General features: G+C 38.3%; 1 protein-coding gene across 5 annotated transcripts in view; it reads right to left on the minus strand.

The window, feature by feature from the left end:
• The window catches only part of SHANK2 (SH3 and multiple ankyrin repeat domains 2), a 315,788-nt gene that overhangs the window by 33,941 nt on the left and 260,305 nt on the right, over positions 1–21,542 (minus strand). For 3 of the 5 annotated variants that reach the window (XM_065065546.1, XM_065065550.1, XM_065065549.1), the window contains 3 exons: positions 8,485–8,620; positions 5,547–5,627; positions 2,432–2,452 (listed from right to left, as the gene is read on the minus strand). In XM_065065546.1, the coding sequence (XP_064921618.1) occupies positions 2,432–2,452; positions 5,547–5,627; positions 8,485–8,620 (238 nt within the window). The remainder of the gene's footprint in view (positions 1–2,431; positions 2,453–5,546; positions 5,628–8,484; positions 8,621–21,542) is intronic. The other 2 variants (XM_065065547.1, XM_065065548.1) reach the window with 1 other exon arrangement.

The raw sequence follows: 21,542 nt of genomic DNA on the forward strand, positions 1-21,542 counted from the left end.
AAACAAACAAACCACTCCCCCAGCTCACAACTGACACTGTTGTAACACTGTCAAATAATATTTGTTAATGTAGAAGAATTATTTCTCTTGCCATTCCCATTTCACTGTGAAAATCTAGCCTCCTCTATTCCTAATGTTGCACTTCCTCTTAAAAGATTTTTAGATTAGGTTTTTAAAATGAAACATTGTCCACTTCAGCTTTCACTGAAAATTCCAAATTGCTTACTGAATCAAACCCATTTCCTGGCAGTAGAGAAAGGTTAGGAGGATGGAACTTTTAAATCATATATCTAGACATTTGCAGATCTTAGTTTATGGATGGGTTCCTTAAGTATCCTATAATTTTAAAATTCTCCATCGACAAGAAGTTATTGATCAACAAGTTGAAATAAAAACTGAAGGAAAAACCCTTTAAACACAAATTTTTCATGAGCCACATAAACATTTTATGAACAGAATTAGATTTATTATTTTAAAATATTAATTTGGAAACTCTAATGATATCTATTTTCGGTCTCGATAAAGAAAATTATGATCAAAATAATGCATTGGGTGTTTCATAAATTTTCTTCTTATGTGTTATTTTTAGAGTATTTTCAAATCTTTTTTTTAATTTGCTGCATGAAAGCTTTGGTTATTCTTCAGTATTAATGGGCTAACTACACTTTACCTAGTGCTGCTACAACTAACTGTTAGTTTACACGTTGCCATAACTTACTCATCCAACAATCCTTGAAACCTTGCAAGTCCCAAAAGGAAAAAGAAGGCGTCTTTCCCCTCCCCGATATGCCACAAAATCCAGAAAACAGTTTAACGACTGAAAACACATCCCCTCCAAACACACACCTGGAAGTCGGATGCCATCCCCTGCGTCAGCCAGCTACTGCACACAGAAAGTCAGCGGCACAGAGGATGCCCAGTTTACTTTTTAGCGATTTCTGCTACGCAACTGCAATAAAATGATAATACTGCCCATGCCATACTGCTGTCAACCTAACGATTTTATTACCCATCTCTTCAGACACAAACATCGTATCTTCTATCCCAAACATAAAAAATACAGCCTATGTCCTTCCCTCCTCTTACCCTCCTAATGAACCAGATCCCCTCTCAAAACACAACCAACAAAACCAGTCACACAGGACCACAAAAGTCATTATTTTCATCTTAATGCCTCCCTCACCTATGAGCCAAAAGACTGAGCTTTTGGTTGACAGAAGATTCTACAATAACAACGTAAAGGTTTTTTCTTATATGCTGCCAAACCATATTTTTTCAGAAAAATACCAATAGCAATGGGGTCTACACTGTCGTATTCTCTGAATGGAGAATGGAAAATATCACTAGCTGGAAACCCAGTGACCGGGAAAGAGGTCAGGAAAGAGCAGAAAATTAAAGAGTGGAAAATAACCCAATTTTGTCCCATTTAGCATTAAAAAGCAAAAGCTTCCCTGTTGAGAAAGGACACTGCCTACAGCCTGGCTTTCCTTTCCGTGACATTGAACTTGGTTGAGCAGCAGGACCAGGACATGGACTGTTTTACCCGCTACCACCTGGGGAGGTTTGAGACTCTTCCTTGGGCTGGACACCATGAAAACGTGTAAATGACACAGTCCCTGCTCAGGAGAGCTCACAATCTACGAAAGCAAAATGACATACAGGAGTATGGAAAAATACAGCTAAACACCAACAAAACTTTGTATACATATATATACAGTTATAAAGTAGCACCGCTATGTCTACCTACCCCTCTGCCTAGCCCTCGTTACTGAGATGATTGTTTAATAGGGATCACAGGGGAAATGGGTCTTTAGGAGAGATCTCAAGGAGAAGGTCATGGCCTTATGAATCAGTTCAGGGAGGGAAACTCCATGCATACGGGACAGCGTGGAAGATGTTCTATTGAAAACCTAAAAATTGTGCAGAGCAGCATTTCTCCAGGTCAAAAAGTTCAAGTGGTGTGTGCAAGATCCCTATTTCCTGAGACAGAGACAGCGCGGTGGTGATGGGAGTCACATTTGGCCACCAAGAAGACAAGTGAGGTCACTAACGTAGGACTACACTGAGGATGTTATTGGCCACGTATTCTCTGTGGCTGCCAGTTAGCACAGGAACTATGAGGAGATGATGGTATGGAAGGGTTTGGAAAAAGAGTTGGGTACAAAGAAGGAAAAATAAAAAGATAAGATGAAGGAAAGGAGACAAAAGGAAGAAATGCGGGAAAAATATTTTCAAATGTAGTCTTCTGTTTGAGCTCTTAGTGTGTTTGCAATTTATTAACTAAATAACTAAAAAACATATACAATAATTAATGTACAGTTGACACCATAAAATAAACTGGACCGTATGCCAACATTTACGTTATGTTTTTATCCTTCACTATGGAAAGGTGAGAAACAGGTTAAACAAGAGACAAAATGCTTCCCCTTACCCTTCTTCTTCCGTACTGAAGCTTGGAAATAGAAAGGGAATGAACTGTGAATCAATTCTGAAGGTAATTTTTATACGCTAAATCCTTGTCTGTCATTTTGAGCATCAACATTTTTCTGCCATCTAAGAAGTTAAGTCTCTCCCTACGAGCCTTTGCTACACACATTTCTATCAAACCAGAGCAGATAAACAGCTTGGCAAAAGCAGAGTTTATCGGGGTTTATTCTTTAACTATAAGGAGTTGCTCCCCTGTAGATATTAGGGAAACATGTACAATTGTTTTTTCTAAATTCTTTTTAAAAAACAGTAATTGGGGCAACTTATTGATACTGGGGCTTTCAAATTATGATAATAGGGTATTTTGCAGACTGAAGTAGAATCATTAGCACATGTTATCTGCCATATTTTGAATTAACTCATTTGAAAGAGAACAACTGAGATCGTCTGCTCAGTATTGTGGAGAACAGTGTAGCTAAAAACACGTCAATAAAACCATAAGTAGAGTTCAGAGCCAGGCAAGTGACTGTAAAGACTGCAAGATATATATCTATATGTATTTTATAATCATGTTGTTTGGCTTAGCTAGGAGAAATTACAAAAGATATATACTCTAAGGGAAAACCAATGGGGATTTTTCTATTTATCCTTTTTCTTCTATTACATAACAAGTGACATTCAATAAAATTAAAGGCATCACATTTAAAACCAATAAAAAGGAAATACATTTGTACACAGCACATAATTAGCCTGTGGAATTCTTTGCCACGAGACATTATTGAGACCATGAGCTTCTTCAGTTCAGAAAAAAGATTACACATATATATCGATGAGAACATCCACAGTGGTCATCTGCATATACTTCCTATTTAGTTTGCGGATATATGTTGTGAAATAAATGCTTATTCATTAGATGACTTAATAGATATAAAAATGTGGGTGTTCTCATAGTTCATACAGATGTCCAATATATACACATATACAGATATATAAATTATATATAAATACACACATACAATCTGTGTTTTATGTCAGAAGACAACTTTTAACTGATGACAGTGAGAACACTTTATTTTTGGAAGCTTATTCGGTTGTTGGGCAATTTAAGAATTCTTGTTCCTTCTGTCAACAGCCCTTTTACAGGACAACTAGTAGAACAGGTAGACCACAGATGTTATTTATAACAGTAGGCATATTGTTTGCTAGGGTGGCAAATGTTCAGAGTATCACAGAACTGGTATTTATGGTCTCGTTTGGGAAGAAGACAAATTTCTGCCATGCTCTACTGTTACTACAGCTTTATTAGGGGACATAGATGTTTGGACTATTCTTCAAAATGTTGCCACTGTAATATCTGTCCCATCTGGATAAAGATATGGATGGGAAACCTGCTTAGAAAAATCAAGTTATGTCCCAGGGCTGCTAGTCACAAGAGTTGCATGGCTTCTGCCAGCCAATAAGAACAAACTGCCATCAAGTATTATAACCTGAAAAAGGGGGTGAAAAAGCTAAAATATGATGGTCATCATTGCAGAGGTGACTTTACGATTAATAAGCTGTTTTCTCCTAGAAAAGAGTGCTGCTTCTTTCTGTTTTAAGAACAGTATCTACTACGTACAACTGAAAGTAAGAGAAAAAGAAGAACACCCTCAGTTTGAAAGTGAATTGCAGAGGGGAAAATGAGAGGGGAAAAAGGGTGCCTAAGTATTTCTGTCCCTTTGGTGACAAGCCAGCCAAGTTTTACAACCCAACTCCCTCGCACTCCATGAAAGGAAAACAAATCAAAACACCAAACCCAAAAAGGGGCTTCAGAAAGAATATTTTACATTTTATTCCTGGAAGAAAAATTATGGAGCATCCATAAACTGTTGAAACCTTTAGCCGGGTTCCTAAACTTCCTGGCACAAACCAGTCAAATTTTCAGAGGTCTGTTAGAGCTAAATAATCCAACAGTATTATTTTAGTCCTCAATGTGGTTGTTATACCATAGAGAAGACAGTAACCACTTGAACAGCCCTTTGTTGGTCAGAACTCCCTCTGAAGCTCTATGACTTGGCTCACTAAAGGATGGATGGGGTCCATCTGCCCCAAAAACATCGACTTCCGGGGAAAAAAAAGTGGAAGCAATGCTTTGATTCCTTCCAGTTGGCCTTCATATGAGTCCATGCCAGAAAACAAAAATGATTATAAAATGTAAGCATTTAAATCAATGTAGGATTACATGGAAAAATGGTTTAATTAAATGATAGATTCTATTAGTCTGCAATGAGGGATGTGGTTTATTTTCATACCCAATTATCACTTGCTAAACACACTGTTCTAATGTAATACTCATGTATAAATATGTGCTGGGCTTTCCTCTTTGTATATATGTTCCATCCATAACATATTTATTAGTCTAGCTGCAGAAATTCTACTTTTTAATGACCTAACAGATTAAAAATAGAAAAGAACTACGAACTTCCTCACTTCTAGAAAACAAATCAAAATTCCCAAAGAATTATGCATATCTAGAATGTGGACGATCTAGTAAAGCAATCTACAATCACCTTTCTTAAAATTAGCAAATAAAAGACTGAATGTTCAACGCTTTTTTATTACCAATAGTGTGGAGAATTAAGTTTATATCATGCACAGAAGTCAAAGTGATATCATAATATGCACTTTTTCAGATCAGGGTCTAATGAAAGCAAGTTGAAGTTGAAGCTGCTTTAACACTGTCAGCTTTTTAAGAACAGCTTCTGGCAGCTTACCTTTATCCACTAATGAGAGGCCACAGAAATTTAAAATAAAACAACATTAGATGAACTGAAAATTTAGAAAGCAAAGCTAACAAAATACGATACGGCATTACTTTTTAGTAGATGTGCCAAACTCTGACGATGCATCAAATGTATCGACATTCTCTTGCGTAGCAGTAAAGGCACAAGTTTAAACAAAAAATTATTCATGCAAATCATGCATATTTGAACTCTCCAAAGATGCAGCATTCTTAAAACCTTTTCTGTACTATATACTGTACACATTGCAGTTCCTTTTAGTCAATTTAACATATATACATATATATATCTCTTACATTTCTATTATGCCAGCATGCTTGTCAAAAAACACTTTCTTACCAAGCTCTTCAAGCTCTGAGGTCATTGACTTAGACCGCAAGGTCAGTGCAGTGGTTGGAGCTCGCTTAGGAGGTGGTGGCGCTTTGCATTAAACAGAAGGATACACAACGTAAGTAAATACCCATCTCTAAACCACTATAGTCACATACACAATTTCATATTTATTTAAAATAATATGCTACATTAAATAAAGTAATAATAAATACATACATGCGGAGGAAAAAACCCTGAGATGCTTTTCATGTACTGAATTCCTATACCGCTTCTACTTTTAGCGTAGGTTGTTTGACACATCGGCAAGCTTTTATGTAACAGCATACATAGAAACATTTAAAGCTAAATAACTGTGCACGTCTATTTTTCTGTAGGAAAAAGACTTTCTAGAGAAAGTGCCTCACAGCAGTTGTGCCTCTCCTTCTAATAAATGTACATAGCTAAAAATCTCCTGGAGACCAGCCAATCTCTGCCAGAATAATCTCATCTCTGAAGAAACTGTTACATCTGAGAAATACAAGAGAGAAGATTCACATTTATCTTAATAATTATGGTGAGACTAGGGAAAAGAGGCGATCCTTGGAATAAGTAAGATCTGAAAATATCAAGGTGATCATATAGCACAGAAACTAAAATCCAGCAGGTGTTCTAGTGTCCTGATAGCCAATGTTATGCTCAGAAAGGAGCATAACATCAGAAAAGATTATGCCAACATTGGTAGGAAAGTTGGAGCTTCCATCGAACAGAAATGGCTGTGGGACACCAGGAAAAATTAAAGAATCTTCAGTGTTTTGGCCAACACTACACATCAGGCTGTACCATTTTGACAAAAGGAGGGAGTTTGGGGGCAACAAAAGGTGATGGAGAAAAGAAGTGGACAATGTTCTTCCCACATCACCTATATCCACTATGACAGCGTCATCCTTTCCCTGTTAAGCTCCATCATCTTCTTACAGAGGTTTGAATGCCAGCGTGTCACAAGAAAACAAAAATATAGCTCCAATTCAGTGCCAGTTCTGTACATAGTAGCGTCAGTCTGAGCTCTGCCCTTCCCCAACAGGAGAAGTGACAATAAATCTGTGAGGGAAACTGCACAAAATGCTGGGTTGGTAAATGAAGCTGGGTACCCAACACTGGCCTCACCAGAGAGGAGACTGATGGCAAGAAAAACCTCCCACACAATTCCTAAAGTACAACAGCAACTGCCAAGTAAAAAGAAAGGCTCCTCACTTGTATAAAAAATGGACAAGATCCAAAAGCGAATGTTTTTGGCAAATCATAGAATGGTTTTGGTTGGAAAATTCCTTTAAGATCATCAAGTCCAACTGTTAACCTAACACTGCCAAGTCCACTGCTAAATCATGTCCCTAAGAACCTCATCTCTGCGTCTGTTCCACCCCTCCAGGGATGGTGACTCCATCATTTCCCTGGGCAGCCTGTTCCAATGCACAACAGCCCTTCCCAGGAAGAATTTTTTCCTAATATCCAATCTGAACCTCCCCTGGTGCAACTTGAAGCTATTTCCTCTCATCCTATCGCTTGGTCCTTGGGAGAGGAGACCAGCCCCCTCCATGCTCCAACCTGCTTTCAGGTGGTTGTAGAGAGTGATGACGTCTCCCATGTTATCAATAGAAGGCTCTGGAGAGATGGCAAAGAACTGAGTTTGTTTTCATAGAAACAACTTCCCTTTGGGTTGTATACAACAACACTTCTATTTAAGGCCCATATGATGCACCCAAAAGGCAGAGGTGAAAGGTTTAAGATGTGTGAATAGTAATTCTATCATGCTAAAAATAATGCAGGACCATGTGCAGGCATTATTTACTTTAATATAGTGTTTTATTTATTTTATTTATATTTTTTTTAAGCACTAGACATCAAGAACACTCACAGCACAGACAGAAAATTTTACTCATGGACAAAGAGTGAGCCCTCGGGTGCCAGCCTGTGAGTGACAATTCAGGAAACTGGTGGGAGGAACAAGAGTTCTCAAAAACGTGATACTGCAGTACTGAACACCAGTTAGCAGCAGCAATCTTTTCTGCTTAATGGGAATTATGTGGGCCTAATGACTTCCCAGAGTAGCTTCTACCTGAGCAAACTCAAGGGCTTCTAAGGTGAAGGAATAGTGTAAAAGCCTTTTTTTTTCTGGTGAAGATTTGGTGGTGTTCTTTTGAGTAGGTGGGTGGGAAACACATTGAAATTTTTAAGGGAATACCCCATAATTATGATATAGGTTAACCCACAATTTCCCTTAAATTTAATGTTAAAAAACCCCAGGCTTTTAAACTGGAAAAACAAACTTTTCCTGGTTTACCCAGACAATTCTTTCCCAAAGTCTTTGTGGCACAGGATGCTACACGAACCTCTCTTGCGTAGCTGTTTCCTTGCTGGCAGCCAAGTGGCAGAAAAAGAAGCTGTGCGTGTTTTCTGCCTATGGGAGGAGAAGGGATTTTCCCTGCCTGGAACAACTCCCCTACTATAAATTCATCTAGAGGAATTTTCCCATTAAAATGTACTTTTCTACATGCTGCTTTCTTATTCCTACAGAGGTCATTTCTAAAACACGTGTTTTGCAAAATTATAAGCTCTCAACGATTTCAAGAGGAGTCAAACCAAGATCTCAAGCACGTTTGAAATTAATTAATAAAAGATTTGTACTTTTTCTCAGTGCTGCAAGAAATTTTACTACAAGATCTTCAAACTTATAAATATATAAAGAGCAATAAAGATGAAATTTCATGGCAAGCAAGAGAATATTGTCCCTTTTGTCACATATTCATGCATAAGTCAATGGAATTAACTTACTTTAAATTAGAGTATTTCAAATTTTAAAAGTTAAATCTATAAAGCAGAATTTATAAAACAGTAATTTTGTGTCATTATTCTGTTTTCTGTGGAGGAAGAACAAAACGACTCTATTAGGGAAATGGGAAAAATGTACCTTTCTTTCGAGCTGTGTCGTCTGGGTCAAGATTCCTGGTGACTGTGACGACCTTGAGCACGAGGTGGTTGCCCCCTTGGCGGATCATGTTCACCACCTGCCTGTGGCCAACCTTCACTACATTCTCGTTATTAACCTGCAACGAAAGAAAAGAGCCTTTTAGTACAAAAAGCACAAAACTCTGATCTTTCCATTTCGAAAACAGAGGGTGGAAAGAAGAGGAAGATATAGAATCCTAATTACTGGCTTTTAATAAAAATACGTATTTAAGGAACAGTGTATAGGTGACATGAAAGCAGGAAAACAAAGCTCTCTCTTTATGAAATATGCAACTAATTTCCTTATAATCACCAGTTTAAAAAACAAGCAAAAAAAATCTAATGAGTTCAACTAAATCTTTCTCTTTACCTACTTCATTTCCACATTAGTGTGCTACGACTCTGCATTTCTTACACCAAAAACGTTTTCTTAAACGACAGTCATTTTTCACCACTGCAATATCCACAAACATCTATACGCATTTTATGCTGTATAACATAATCAATGAGACATTAAGAAGCTTTTCAGATCATCCAGGAACCAAGATTTTCTCTCCTGATGTAAACTCTTGCGTTCAAGAGACATTATTCATTATACGCGCTCTCCTCATTTCCCAGCATCTGACCTGATGTCCTGGAAGCAAAGGCAACAGGGCCATAGAAGTGCAAAGGAGTCTTTGTGGAAAAAAAGGAGTTAAGTCTATGCATCCCTGACCAGCTATTACAGTAATGCCAATTAAACTTTAAGCTGCACTGCAACATTAAATTTCAAAATGTACAATTTTAATTCTACATTTTACTTTACATTCCTGGGCAATTCCTGCTGCTACATCATCAATTTTGCTGTATGCATCTTTGCATAAGATAAGAGGACATAGAAGAAATCACAGGCATGAAGGCTGTAAAGCATGGATAAAAGCTATTTATTTATTAATTCCATCTCTAAGAAGTCACTGAAAGTTACCAGAAATCTGAATGATAGCAGCATGTATACTGAAGTGCTGCGTGTGCCATCAGAACATTAAAAATAAAAAATATTGAGGGATGGAACTGGTGAAGAAGAGATGCTGCCAGAATACATGCTGGGAATTTGATCTCTATCCAAAATTCAAGTGACTCAGTTGTATTTCACTAAGATCACTCGGTGCCTTCCAAAATGAACAATCATTTTAAAAGTAAGTGTTTTTAGCCTCGTCTATTTATTCTGACAGGCTGGGCACCTCACACTCTAAAGAATTTACAGTTTAAAGCACAATCTCTCATTAAATATTATTGCCCTTTAGCAGAACAAAAAGCGCAAGCAGACCCATTCCAACTTGAACTAGTTTTTCCATCCATGGCGCAGGAAAAACTTGCCTTTTGTCAGGCAAAAGCTGAGACAAAAATGCATTATTATGAAATAACATCTTGGTAAACCATATTTTTAATACAATGCTGCAGTCAGAAGTCTCGAAGCATGGTCTGTGTGCTACGTCTATAAGCTTGAGATGCTTTTTTAGTTTCCTATACATTAATGTAGGTGTAACACATGCTGAACATCCAGACCTGTTCAACAGGAAAATATGAAGTTCTTTCATTCTGTAGGTGGAGGATATAAAATAATATTGATTCGAATAGGACTGTTACTGGTTTATTTTATTTCACACATTCTTAGCATCTGGTATTTGATTCCAAGATATGGTATTTATCTAGCTGGACCAGTGGCATCTAAATTTAATCTAAAACATTTTAGTGGAGTTATCCATTTACTTCCAAATTCCTTCTGGTATTAAAATCTCAAGCAGGTAATTATTTTCAACAGCAAAAAAAAAATCCATGCATTAAAGAACTGCAAAAGGCATCTACTCTATCTTTACTGGAATTAAATTTTAAAGCTGGAAGCCACTATGGATTAGAATATATCCCCTAATGCTGTCAAAAAAATAGAGATCTCTGAATCAATCAAAAGTTAATATTAATCAAACACACGTACACTTCACTAGTGTAAAGTGATAAATGTGTAAAATGATAAACAGCTTATGCAGCACACCATCTGTTCGCATCGTTATGTGCAATGATATTTAACATTTAGAGCAAGAGCAAATATATATGACACATTTTTAAAGCTGTCTCAGAAACAAAACCTGTAAACGACTGTTTATAGCAGCTTTGTTTAAGAGGCACAGTTACAAAAGCTGGTACCAAAAAGATTTATATTGCAGAAATAAAAATATTCATAGGAGATCTGAAGATTATTTCACTCCAAGAGTTTACGGAAATACTTGATAAGAATCATAAGATCAGCAGAGCAGGACCTCATCTTCACTGTCTTTAGGAACTCATTACAAAGCAATAACTTCAAAATTGTCAATAGCTCATAAGGAATCAGGATTTCAGCGGCAGATTCTCTATTTCTTTTGACCTTCTTCAATATTTTATCTAGAAGCCAAATGACTGCAGGAATGGTCATTAAACAGTAAGACACCAGAATTCTTGCAGGTTTTAGTCTGATATTATTCAGCAAAACTTTTTCAGTTGTGAATAATTTGATGAGACTGTCTCTCCACTTCCACTTGGGGCTTTGGTAGTGGGAGACGGCGGCTGCATCGCATTTCGGCTTTGGAAACACATTGTTATTATCAGTAAAAGAGATATCGTCTTCACCTGGGCCAATCCATTTAATAATCACATGTGTACCTGGTATTAAATGTGATCACATTCTTTGAAACATTACAAAAAAATTGTTTATAGTGGCAAAGTGTTTAGAAGGATGTTCTATAAACAGTCAAACAGCCAAGTTGGTTTGTAGGCACAAATGTGTCTGTCTTTCTTTTTCAAGCCAATCTTTTAACATATTTTCTGTCATCTTTCACTGCAAAACCTTAAGTTCTTTTTTCCCTTCAACTCTTCCCCAAAACTTTCCTCCAAAGATCTTTCTTTTCCCATTTCCTTCATAAAAAGGCAAAAATAGATTACAGAAATAGATATGTCTGTGGCTGGTTCCATGCTACGCCAATGGCAACTGGTCAGCCAGCCAGCCGAATGCAAGGAAAACTGTCCCTCGGGCCAGCCAACAATTTCAATAATGCTCCTCTATCCATTCTCAACTCTCAGGAAAAGACTCAGAACTTTATATTCTGGAAATTCAGACTTCAGCATCATTTGGTGTAAACTGGGCAGTGGGACGGAAGATACTTTGAGCACTTTGAGAGAATTTGAGAAATAACTTCTGAAATTGTATGATATCATAGACCCAATGTCTTTAAAAATTAGCCAAACAGGAAGTCTGAACTATATCAAGCTGAACTTACTTTTTGGGTATGTATGAAACATTCCTGAAGTGTTTAAAGGGAAGAACACTTTTGTGAATATCAAGATTTTTCAACTGTATGTCTCAGTGCTTTTTCCACCTCGCATAATGAATGTACACAGGTTTTTTAGAGCAGTACAACATTACAAGACAGGAAAATTATGACTTAAGAGCAAGCTGGAGACAGAAGTGAGGAAAAAATCATAGTACACAATATTTCCAGATAAAATAATTTGCTAGTAGTGTGCAATGCATTGTCTTTCAAGGCCTTGAAGTATTATCTGCCACATGGCTTATACCACCATTTTTCACGTACTTCAAATAACACAACCCTGTGTGAACCTTGTGAAGAGGATCAAATGAGACTGAACAGAGCTGAGGAGAGCAGAGAAGAGATGGTGCTACCCAGCCTTCGTCTGAGTGATCGCAATGTTATGATTTAGCTTACAGAGAAACCCAAGCAAACCTTCTGGATACGTTTAAGACACTAAATGGCAGCATACATGGCAGCAAACAATACTTGCCATCACCTCCACATAGGTAAGAGGTTTCATTCCTTTCTCCTAGCTGGTGGAATCAGTTATTCACGTAGTTGTCATTTTATGGCTTCCTCCAGCAATGCAATATCCTTGAGCATGAAACATTCAGTTCTCCAAGATGATGCAGAGTGCTGTGTCTCCATCCCCCACCGCTGTGACCACAGCAGACACGTTGCTGCTCCCTCCAACACCCTCTTGGAGAACTGAAAGTGCTTTGGGGTTTGCATTCAATGTGCTCCACAGCCAGGACTCACATCTGCCTACAGCTCCAAACCAGAGACTGCGATCAACAACAACGTTCCTCTTGCACAAAGAGCTTTGAACACCAACCATGAGGAGTTCTTTCTCCAACATGGGCATTCTCACAAGAGGTTATTCAAAAATATGGAGTAAATCAGTGACAAAGACAACTAACAGACATAAATCTCACTGGCTTTAATATCCAAGTCTACCACTCCAACTTTATCTTACGGAGCATTTATACATAGCATCATCTAAACCCCACAAAACCCAGTAAAAATCATGAAACATTATTCAAGAATAAATAATGATAGGGTCTCCAAGAGTAAAATATTAATCATGTAATCAATTATTTTTCTGTGTGAAATATTCCCTACATGAAAGAGAAGATAATATATGAACTACCATGACACCAATAAATTTCTCCTGAGCTTTACAAAGAAAAAGATTCTCCCGCTCAGGCAACCTTATAATCCTGATAACATCAGAGACAAGCGCACAGGACTGAGAATGACAACAGCTTATAAAATGGAAGAAGTTTAGAAAAGCATAGGATACGGGAGAAATTGGTTTACAGTGAACAGGAATGGAAGGCAGCAATTTGAGGGGTGATTTCAAGACCTGAATTTATGGTGGAAAGGGCGCCGTACCAGAAGGCACAAAGCCAAGAGCAAAGGAGAAGGAATATTTAGCGTGAGATGATTGCTAAGAGCACAAAGGAGAGGCAGCAGCTATCTTCTGTCCTGGGCTATTTTTACCAAAACGTTCTAAGTAATCTGAAAGGCAGCAAAGTACTTAAATACCATAGAATCCTTTTGGTTAGAGAAGACCTTTAGGATCATCGAGTCCAACTGTTAACCCAGCAGTTATGATATCATAAGAGGTAAGACTACAGCAAGATGCAAGTCCGTGTGGCCACGTAGATGCTGCTGAGAGGCACAGAAAATTGTAAAGTGGTTGTTTCATGTTTAATTACATTCACACATCACTAAACTGCCCACAGGGCAGCTGGTATTTACTTCAGAAGCAAGGTTAGAGAGAGAATTACCTTGAAATTTGTTTCTGGAAGATTAAACTTACCTCTCTACCCCCCAAATAAATGTGTGCTTCCATAGCTTAAAGAAAATGAAAGTGTATTAATCTTTATTTGCCAGAGAAAATACAACTGGGTGGGTCCTTAATTTTTCTGCCGCACTCCAACACCAGGTAATATTCCATTGCAAACAGACTCTTTGCTGTGTAAATACATGCACTTAGTTTATTTACTTGGGCAGATTTAGGACAGGGAAGAAGAAATGCTATTATTTTAAAATGTAGATTTTTTTGAAAAGAGTACGTTAATGAGTGTCCTAGATATGCTGGGGTAGATTTCAAGGATATTGGGACAGACTGCATAAAAGTGGGGTTTTTTCCTGAAATTTATAACTATGCAATTGGTTGAAAAATAAAATTTAAAAATAAATAAAATAAAATAAAATAAAATAAAATAAAATAAAATAAAATAAAATAAAATAAAATAAACCTGCACATTGTAGGATAGCAGATGCATGAGCTGGAACACATTCACCAGAGCAGCCTACTCGTAGGAAGGTGCAAAAGAAGAAACACTACCAGAGAAAGAGACCTTTGCAGAGTTTGTTCTATTAATAAAAAAAGTAATCTTAATTTCTTCAGTGCATCATCCTCCTCCTTCCATTATCTAAACTTTCCCTCAGTGGCAAATGTCAGCTATTTTCAACAGCAATTAAGTGGACAAAATCATTCTGCTCAGAATGACCACTGCCTTGGTGCAACGGTGAATAAATTCACCTTGCAGTTGCGAACACACATTCTGTCACAAGAACCTTCTCAGCAGCTCCTTCTATCCATTGAACGACTTGAAAAAACAACAAATAACCAAACCTGTTTACACACACTTACAAACCCTTGCCTGCGCACTTTTAAAAAAATCCTCCATTTTTTGTAAAGACTTAACACACGCTAACCCAGTTACAATTTGTCCCAGCAAAATAAATAGCATACAAGAAATTTTGTAGGCTCAAATGATTTTTTTTGCATTTTAAATAACTACACAGTTGTGCACACAACACCGTCGGAGCACGTCACAAACCAGTATGAATTTCCCATCCATGAAGTATTATTCTGTAGACTAAAATGCGAGACAATGAAACACGCAGTGACTGAGACAATCTTTGGGAAGTTATTAGTACTCTCATTATATCCGCAGTGCCTATTCAGGGGTCAGGTAAAGACTGTTTAATTCACCAAAAAACAGCAGCTGGTTGTGGTGCCTACAGGAGTGCTGGCCTCAAACTCTCTGTGATGGGCTGTAACAGTAGTTAGCACAAATTTGTCCAAAATTTGCACTCTGTAAGTATATTTAGGATCAAAAATCCTAATATTTGCTTCATGTTAAAACCCCTAAATGAATTCTAAATGCTGAAGGAGTTTACCAGTGCTTGTCTGCTGTTGTCAGTGTTGTACTGCAGCATCATCCACAGGACCATGAACAACGCAAAGGTAGATGGTCCATCTAGAAAGGTACCTGCTCAATGCAAATTTCAACAAATTCTGTTGGCAGCATACTTTTCCCCCGAGTATTACAGGAAAGGACTGAATGAATACATTTGCTGATAGAGTTTGGAGATCAAAAAGAGGAGGCAAGTCAAAAAACTCCAAATTCAAAACATATTTTAGATTTATATGGTGTTTAAGTGCTTATAAAATACATTTAACCGCAAGCAATTTCAAGATTCTTTGCCTCAAGAAGCTGGCACCTGAGTTTAATCTGTGTCTTAGAGTAAAATAGAAAGTAATAATGTAATATATCCCTCCCTTAGTGGAAATTAATGTATGAATTTTCATCTGTACAGCAAATCATTCACATCATAATACAGAGGCTTGAACAAACAAAAGCAGATGGCTTCAATCCACTGGGCCTCAACTACACATGTATTTGAACAGGTCCTGAAACCAGCCTTGAGCAGTCTCTGGAAAATTCCTGAAAAGTTACTAATACAAATAGGAAGTTAATTTACATTTTGATCTCCAACACAAACGTCTCTGAATGTTATTAGTAGCTGACCATATTGCATTTAACCTAATTTAGTGTAAAAGATGCTTCAGAGACTGTATGCACTCTGTTGCCCAAAAAGGCACTATTTAAAAAAAACCAAACAAACAAACAACAAACCTCACCAATTCTGGGGTTTCTTCAAAAGAAAAAGTATCATAAGGAAGTACGTACAGCCTTCCAGAAAAAGACGCACATCTGAATTACAGGAAAAGTATAAAGATCATCAGTAGCATTGCCACAGTACAAATTCCATTGCATAAGCTCAAATATTACGGTAAACAAACAAGACACAAGATATCTAAAGGAAAACACCCTGTGGAGATACTATGTCTTGAGGTTTTAGATTTCATTCTGTCACCCCACACTCTCCCATTTGCCGCTGGGGGAATATTGTGCTTTTTCTCTTGTAGCTCCCATGGCAAGGGAAGGTTTAGTGCCTGGTGCTCGCTCCCAGCAAAGGGCGTAGGACAGGGTGAAGTCTCCCTGGTGACACCCTGGGTCTGCAGGGCTGCCCTGGCCAGGCAGCACCTCCTGCAGATGTAGCACTGGTAAAACTGTCGTCTTCTGAATATCACCTCGAATTCTGGGGTCACTTTTGTGCCCCTCACACCAAGAAAGCCCTTGAGGTGCTGGAGCGAGTTGAGAGAAGGGAACGGAGCTGGTGAGGGGCTGGAGCACAAGTGTGATGGGAGCGGCTGAGGGACCTGGGGGTTCAGCTGGAGAACAGGAGCTGAGGGGAGACCTTCTGATCTCTGAACTGCCTGAAAGGAGCTTGGAGCCAGGGGGGGTCGGGCTCTGCTCCCAAGGAACAAATGATGAGAGGAAACGGCCTCAAATTGCACCAGGGGAGGTTGAGGTTGGATCTTGGGTACAATTTTTTCCCAGAAAGGGCTGTGGGGCATTGGAACAGGCTGCCCAGGGCAGTGCTGGAGTCACCATCCCTGGAGGGCTTGGACAGATGGAGATGAGGTTCTTAGGGACACCTGGAGTTAGGTTACGGTTGGACTTGATGATCTTGCGGGTCTCTTCCAACCAAAATGATTCTATGATTCTATTCTATGAACTGCAGCATGAGTCTGGTCTCCGCCTAGAGAGAGCTGAGCCGCACTGTTGAGGAAGGCTTGAGCCTGCGTCTCCTCATCCCCTTGAGTGGCACCAGTACTGCAAACCTTCAGCTGTGCTTAGGAACATCTATTTCTGATAGAAGCATCAGAATGAAGAGACATCTCAGATCATCAGCTCCAGACTCCTTTGTCGTCATGGCAACTGCATCATATAATTTGTTTCTTAAAATTTAGCCAAGTTCTGTCTTGGAACTTCTTAGATTTCGTGCCCCTGTTTTTCTGTCAGGTGCAGAACCACTGAAAAGGATCGTTTTTTCCCTAATTTCCATCCTAGGTGTGACTTGTTTATATTAATCCTTTTTTTTTCCTGCGCCAATAGCCTAAATAGCTGTTTCCCTCCCTACTCTCCGTGCACTCCACAAAGACATCAGGTGAGAGTAACATCCTTCTCAGCTAAAATAGAATGTTAATAATCCATTATGACAAGGACTCTAAAACCCAAATGGAGCACAATAGTTGACAAGCACTTCAAAGCCAGCTTTTACATATATATGTGTGTGTGTATATATATATATATATTTAACGTGTCTGACTTCAGTCAAACTAGCTTATAAGAGTCAAGCTGTGAATTTTGCTCACAGGACCATGTACATATATACGCAAAAACACCCCAGAGCATGACAAGAAATCACAAACAAATATTTTAATGGAATTTCCCTTATCCCCAACGTACTTTAAGTGCATTCAATAATAATCCAGACTTACTAGAAAAAAAAGCAACGTAATACTATCTCAAAATGGTTTTCCAATAATGTCTTATGTTGTCTCATTAAAAACATCACCAAGTAACACAAACAACAGCACAATTTCTGTACTGAATTCAATGGTTACATTCAGGGCCAATGTTGAAAGCAAAAATTGTAAGAGAAGCAGCAGAGTTGAAGTTTGCTGTTTATCTCTTACCCATGCCATGATTTAAAAGGTGGCACCATGTTAAACGAGCATTTTCATCTAAAATTTTGCATTTTCTGTGCCTACACCTAATATGAATGCTGTTGAAAGTAACTACTGTCCTCATGAGACTGCCTTATACAGAACATTTAAACATCATTCAATTACTTGGACCCACTCCTATTAAAAATAATTGTCTCCATTAATCAGTACCTGTTACTATTTTGAATCACTTGGTTTCAGCCACATTTCTTAGGAGAGGTTCAATTAACTTTATTGCAGTTGATTGAACTGCAGTGTACCGCAATCAATTAAATCGCACTTAGGATGAATTTGTCCAATGGCTTTCAGGTGCAAAAGGTGGCAGTTTTTCACGTCGTTACCTTCTCTTAGGAAAAAAAAAAGTCAAGCGAGTTGTGCGCATCTGTTTTACTCTCTCATCCACACACCTACAAAAATTTCCATTTCTGAGTCCCATTAGTACCTTATAGTTCATCCACCTTCTGGTATGTCTGCTTCTTTTTGCCTTAAAATAAACTCCATGAAGATAAGCTGATTTTTTTCCCGGAAGTTCCAATGCTTTAAAAAAGTTCTAATTTAAAATTCAGTAAAATTAAAATGAAGTTTGAAGTGCGGAGATTATCTTCACATTCATTTCATGAACATGCCTCATCTTTAATTTGTTCTCAGACGCTATTATAGCCTATAAATTATGATACACAGCCAGTATCAAAAACAGGGTAGCAAAAACAGCAAACTAGAGGTCACCCATATACTAATGAAGCATCTCGAGCATTATCTGCCCTTCACTGATGATAGAATGCACAAAAATCTAAAACAGCTTAACCATTGCCACTGGAGCTGCCTTCACCCCATTTCTGTGGCATATCCATAGTCAACTCACCTGCCACACTCCAACCTTCCAAGTGATTAAACTCTTAAGACCCCGATTAAACAGTTGGGAACTTTATAAAAACATGAGGCTATGCTCAACCTGAAAAACATATCCTTTTTTTAACAATCAGGAGTATAACAGTATTATGCAAGCACTGAGAAGACAATAGATCTCTATTTGAATTCTGAATGAACCACTTGATAAGTGTTTACAATAGGCAGAGATAGCAGGCTGAGCCCTTCTATTTTTAAAACTGTGCATACCTACACTAAAGGCCGTTAAGCAGAGAATTCTAAAATATGTATCAAAATATAGATCTCTTTATGAGTATTAATAATGCAGCCCATTTTTCTTTTTCATTGGGTAAGCACACATTAATCAGGCAGCACAATTTAAAATTAAACTCTATGTTCTATATGTTTCAACAATTTTCAGTTAAGACCTTTACAGGGATTACATGGATATATTGACAGAATGTGTTGTCATCAAATATAGATAATCTATATTTCCTCCTCACACATATAGTCACTTTCCAGAAAATGCAGCTGCACTAGGAATTAAATAAATGTACTGCTCATGTATTTCTCTTTATGTAGGAAAGCCTAATCTTCCAGCATACAGAGATAACTCTCTCTTAAAGTCATGTTAGTAACTAATCCACTGTAACATATCTAACCAACCATCAACCACTAAGGCTCAATCAACAGAGGTGAAAAGCTCCAAAAGATTGTATTAGGAAGCATAACATATTATAAACAACAATAACGGATGACCCTCTGGTATACACTTTTGCTGAGGAATTTTTGAATTCACCAGGTGCATCCATAAGGATAACAACAAAAATCCTACTCATCCTACTTTGCAAAAGAACATATATCAGAATCTACATCTCTAATTATAATGTGAAATAGACACAAACCACAAACTCAGTGTTACACAACATCAACTCAACAAAAACTCAAAAGCAACAAGACAACTCCTGCAGTTCTCTTTCAAGAAAACAAACTCATTTGTAAGAGCAACTTCATTAATTCATAATGAGCCTTTTTGTTACCACTTCAAAGAAGCAACATTCTAATATACTTACTATCCACACAGAATGGCTTTTTAATCATCACAAGAAAGAACGTAAGTGCAAAAAGCTTCTCTGTTAAGAAGGAATCACTTATTTTGGTTAATGAACAAGCATCATGGAAGAATAACACCAGACTCCTCAGAGCATTTTGTCATAGCGAATAACAATCACCAAACCACCTTTCATTAAGTTTGATTTTATTTGTAAATAGTTAGAAGTAAAAAAAAAATATATATCTATTTCTGTATCATCTGATGACTCATGGAACACGAGGAAATTTTCTGGCCTTTCAAGTGGCTCCACCCAGGGTACAGAACGCTGGTCCTGAGGCAACAGAACGCTGGGCCTGAGGCAACAACCTTGCAGCAAAAGGCAGAACCAGTTGAGCGACGTTTTGCATTCTGCATCGCTCCAGGTCTGGGGTGCCTGCAGTGGCACCAGATGATGCAGCCTGTCCTTGGGAAACATTTGCTCCACACATTCTGCATCAAAAGAAGCTGGAAACACTTCTTTGGAAACACTTCTTTCCTTCTAGTGGCCAAAAGGAACCCAAACCTGCCCTCCTCGTTTTTTCAACACCTAAAGTTAGCAACGCCATCGCCTGTTTTGCAAACAGCAGCCGGCTGTGCGATGCGCTGGATGAATCAGTGCTGCTACGCGCTGACATTTTAGGAACACACTGAAGAGCTATACGACCATGTAAAAATGTAGCAGTTCATCAGAAGCACGTTATTGAAATAAATGTGCCGCAAAACTGAATGCAGACGCTGAGGAGAGGGAGATAAATGAAGCACAAGTGGAGATAACGTAACAGGTTTTTCAATTAGAAAATGGCAGCCTCCCTCATAACAACACTAATTTTGAAGGCTTGTTATCCTGCCGCTTTTATTTTCTATGCATTATATTAAAAACAAAACAAACAAAACCACAGCCAAAACATTCACAGATAGCAAAACCCCAGTAAGCTTCGGTAAATCTTTTGGCATGTGAAGTCCAAAGCAAGCAAGAAAAGCTCAGAAAAGGAACTTAGGAAGTATGTACAACAAAGGGATGACAGAAAGAGATGATGGTGCCATATACTGATGGGTTGAAATGCTCAATGCTTCTAAAAGTAAGGAAGAGAAGCTTGGATTTAAGCACCAAATATTATGCAAATCCCTTATAACTTAAATTAAATGGCTTTGTAAGTAAGTGTTGTCGAATGGCAGTTGAATGCCAATCAAGTTCTTACGCAAAGGATTAAAACCCAAAGGGAATGTGGAATAGCCAAATATGTCCCACAAAGTTATAACTGACATAAGCTGTGCACAGGTGACTTGTATACTGCCCTTGCAAGTGAGATGGATGCCCTCAGTGAGACACAGGAGCTCAAATTCCTGAAGAACTTGGCAACCTGCATCCCCCTGCAAAGGAGACAGAACTACCCAAGATGTTGGGACGACTGCTGTGAACACTTGATGTGCCAAAGCTTAATCCCAAATCTTCCTCATCAGCGAAGGGCTGGTGAAACGCTGGCTCCTGACAGCAACACAGATGGCAAGTTACGCATGGCAACCCGGTCACCTTCCTGAGCACTGAACTCCCTGCTGGGCTCCTAAACCCTGTTTGGCCACCACCTGCATGGGAACACCCGCCAGAGCCACCCAAGGATTTGGGAACGAGCATGGGCTGGGGACCATTTCCAGGAGACACGATGGATGCAGCTGCCTTGCTTTGGAGGCTGATTCTAATTGTGTGACAATGCTTTGTTCCAGGCAACCCATGCCAGAAAGCTTTTAATACTTTAATTTACTAGAGTACGTGGATTTTACATGCAAGAGATATATGTGGGAAAAAGAACTTTGCGTTTTGCCAAACATGCATCAAGTAATCCCACTCATAGTTACGGGTT

The sequence above is a fragment of the Columba livia genome, chromosome 5 (assembly GCF_036013475.1).
Source record: "Columba livia isolate bColLiv1 breed racing homer chromosome 5, bColLiv1.pat.W.v2, whole genome shotgun sequence".
NCBI lineage: Eukaryota > Metazoa > Chordata > Aves > Columbiformes > Columbidae > Columba > Columba livia.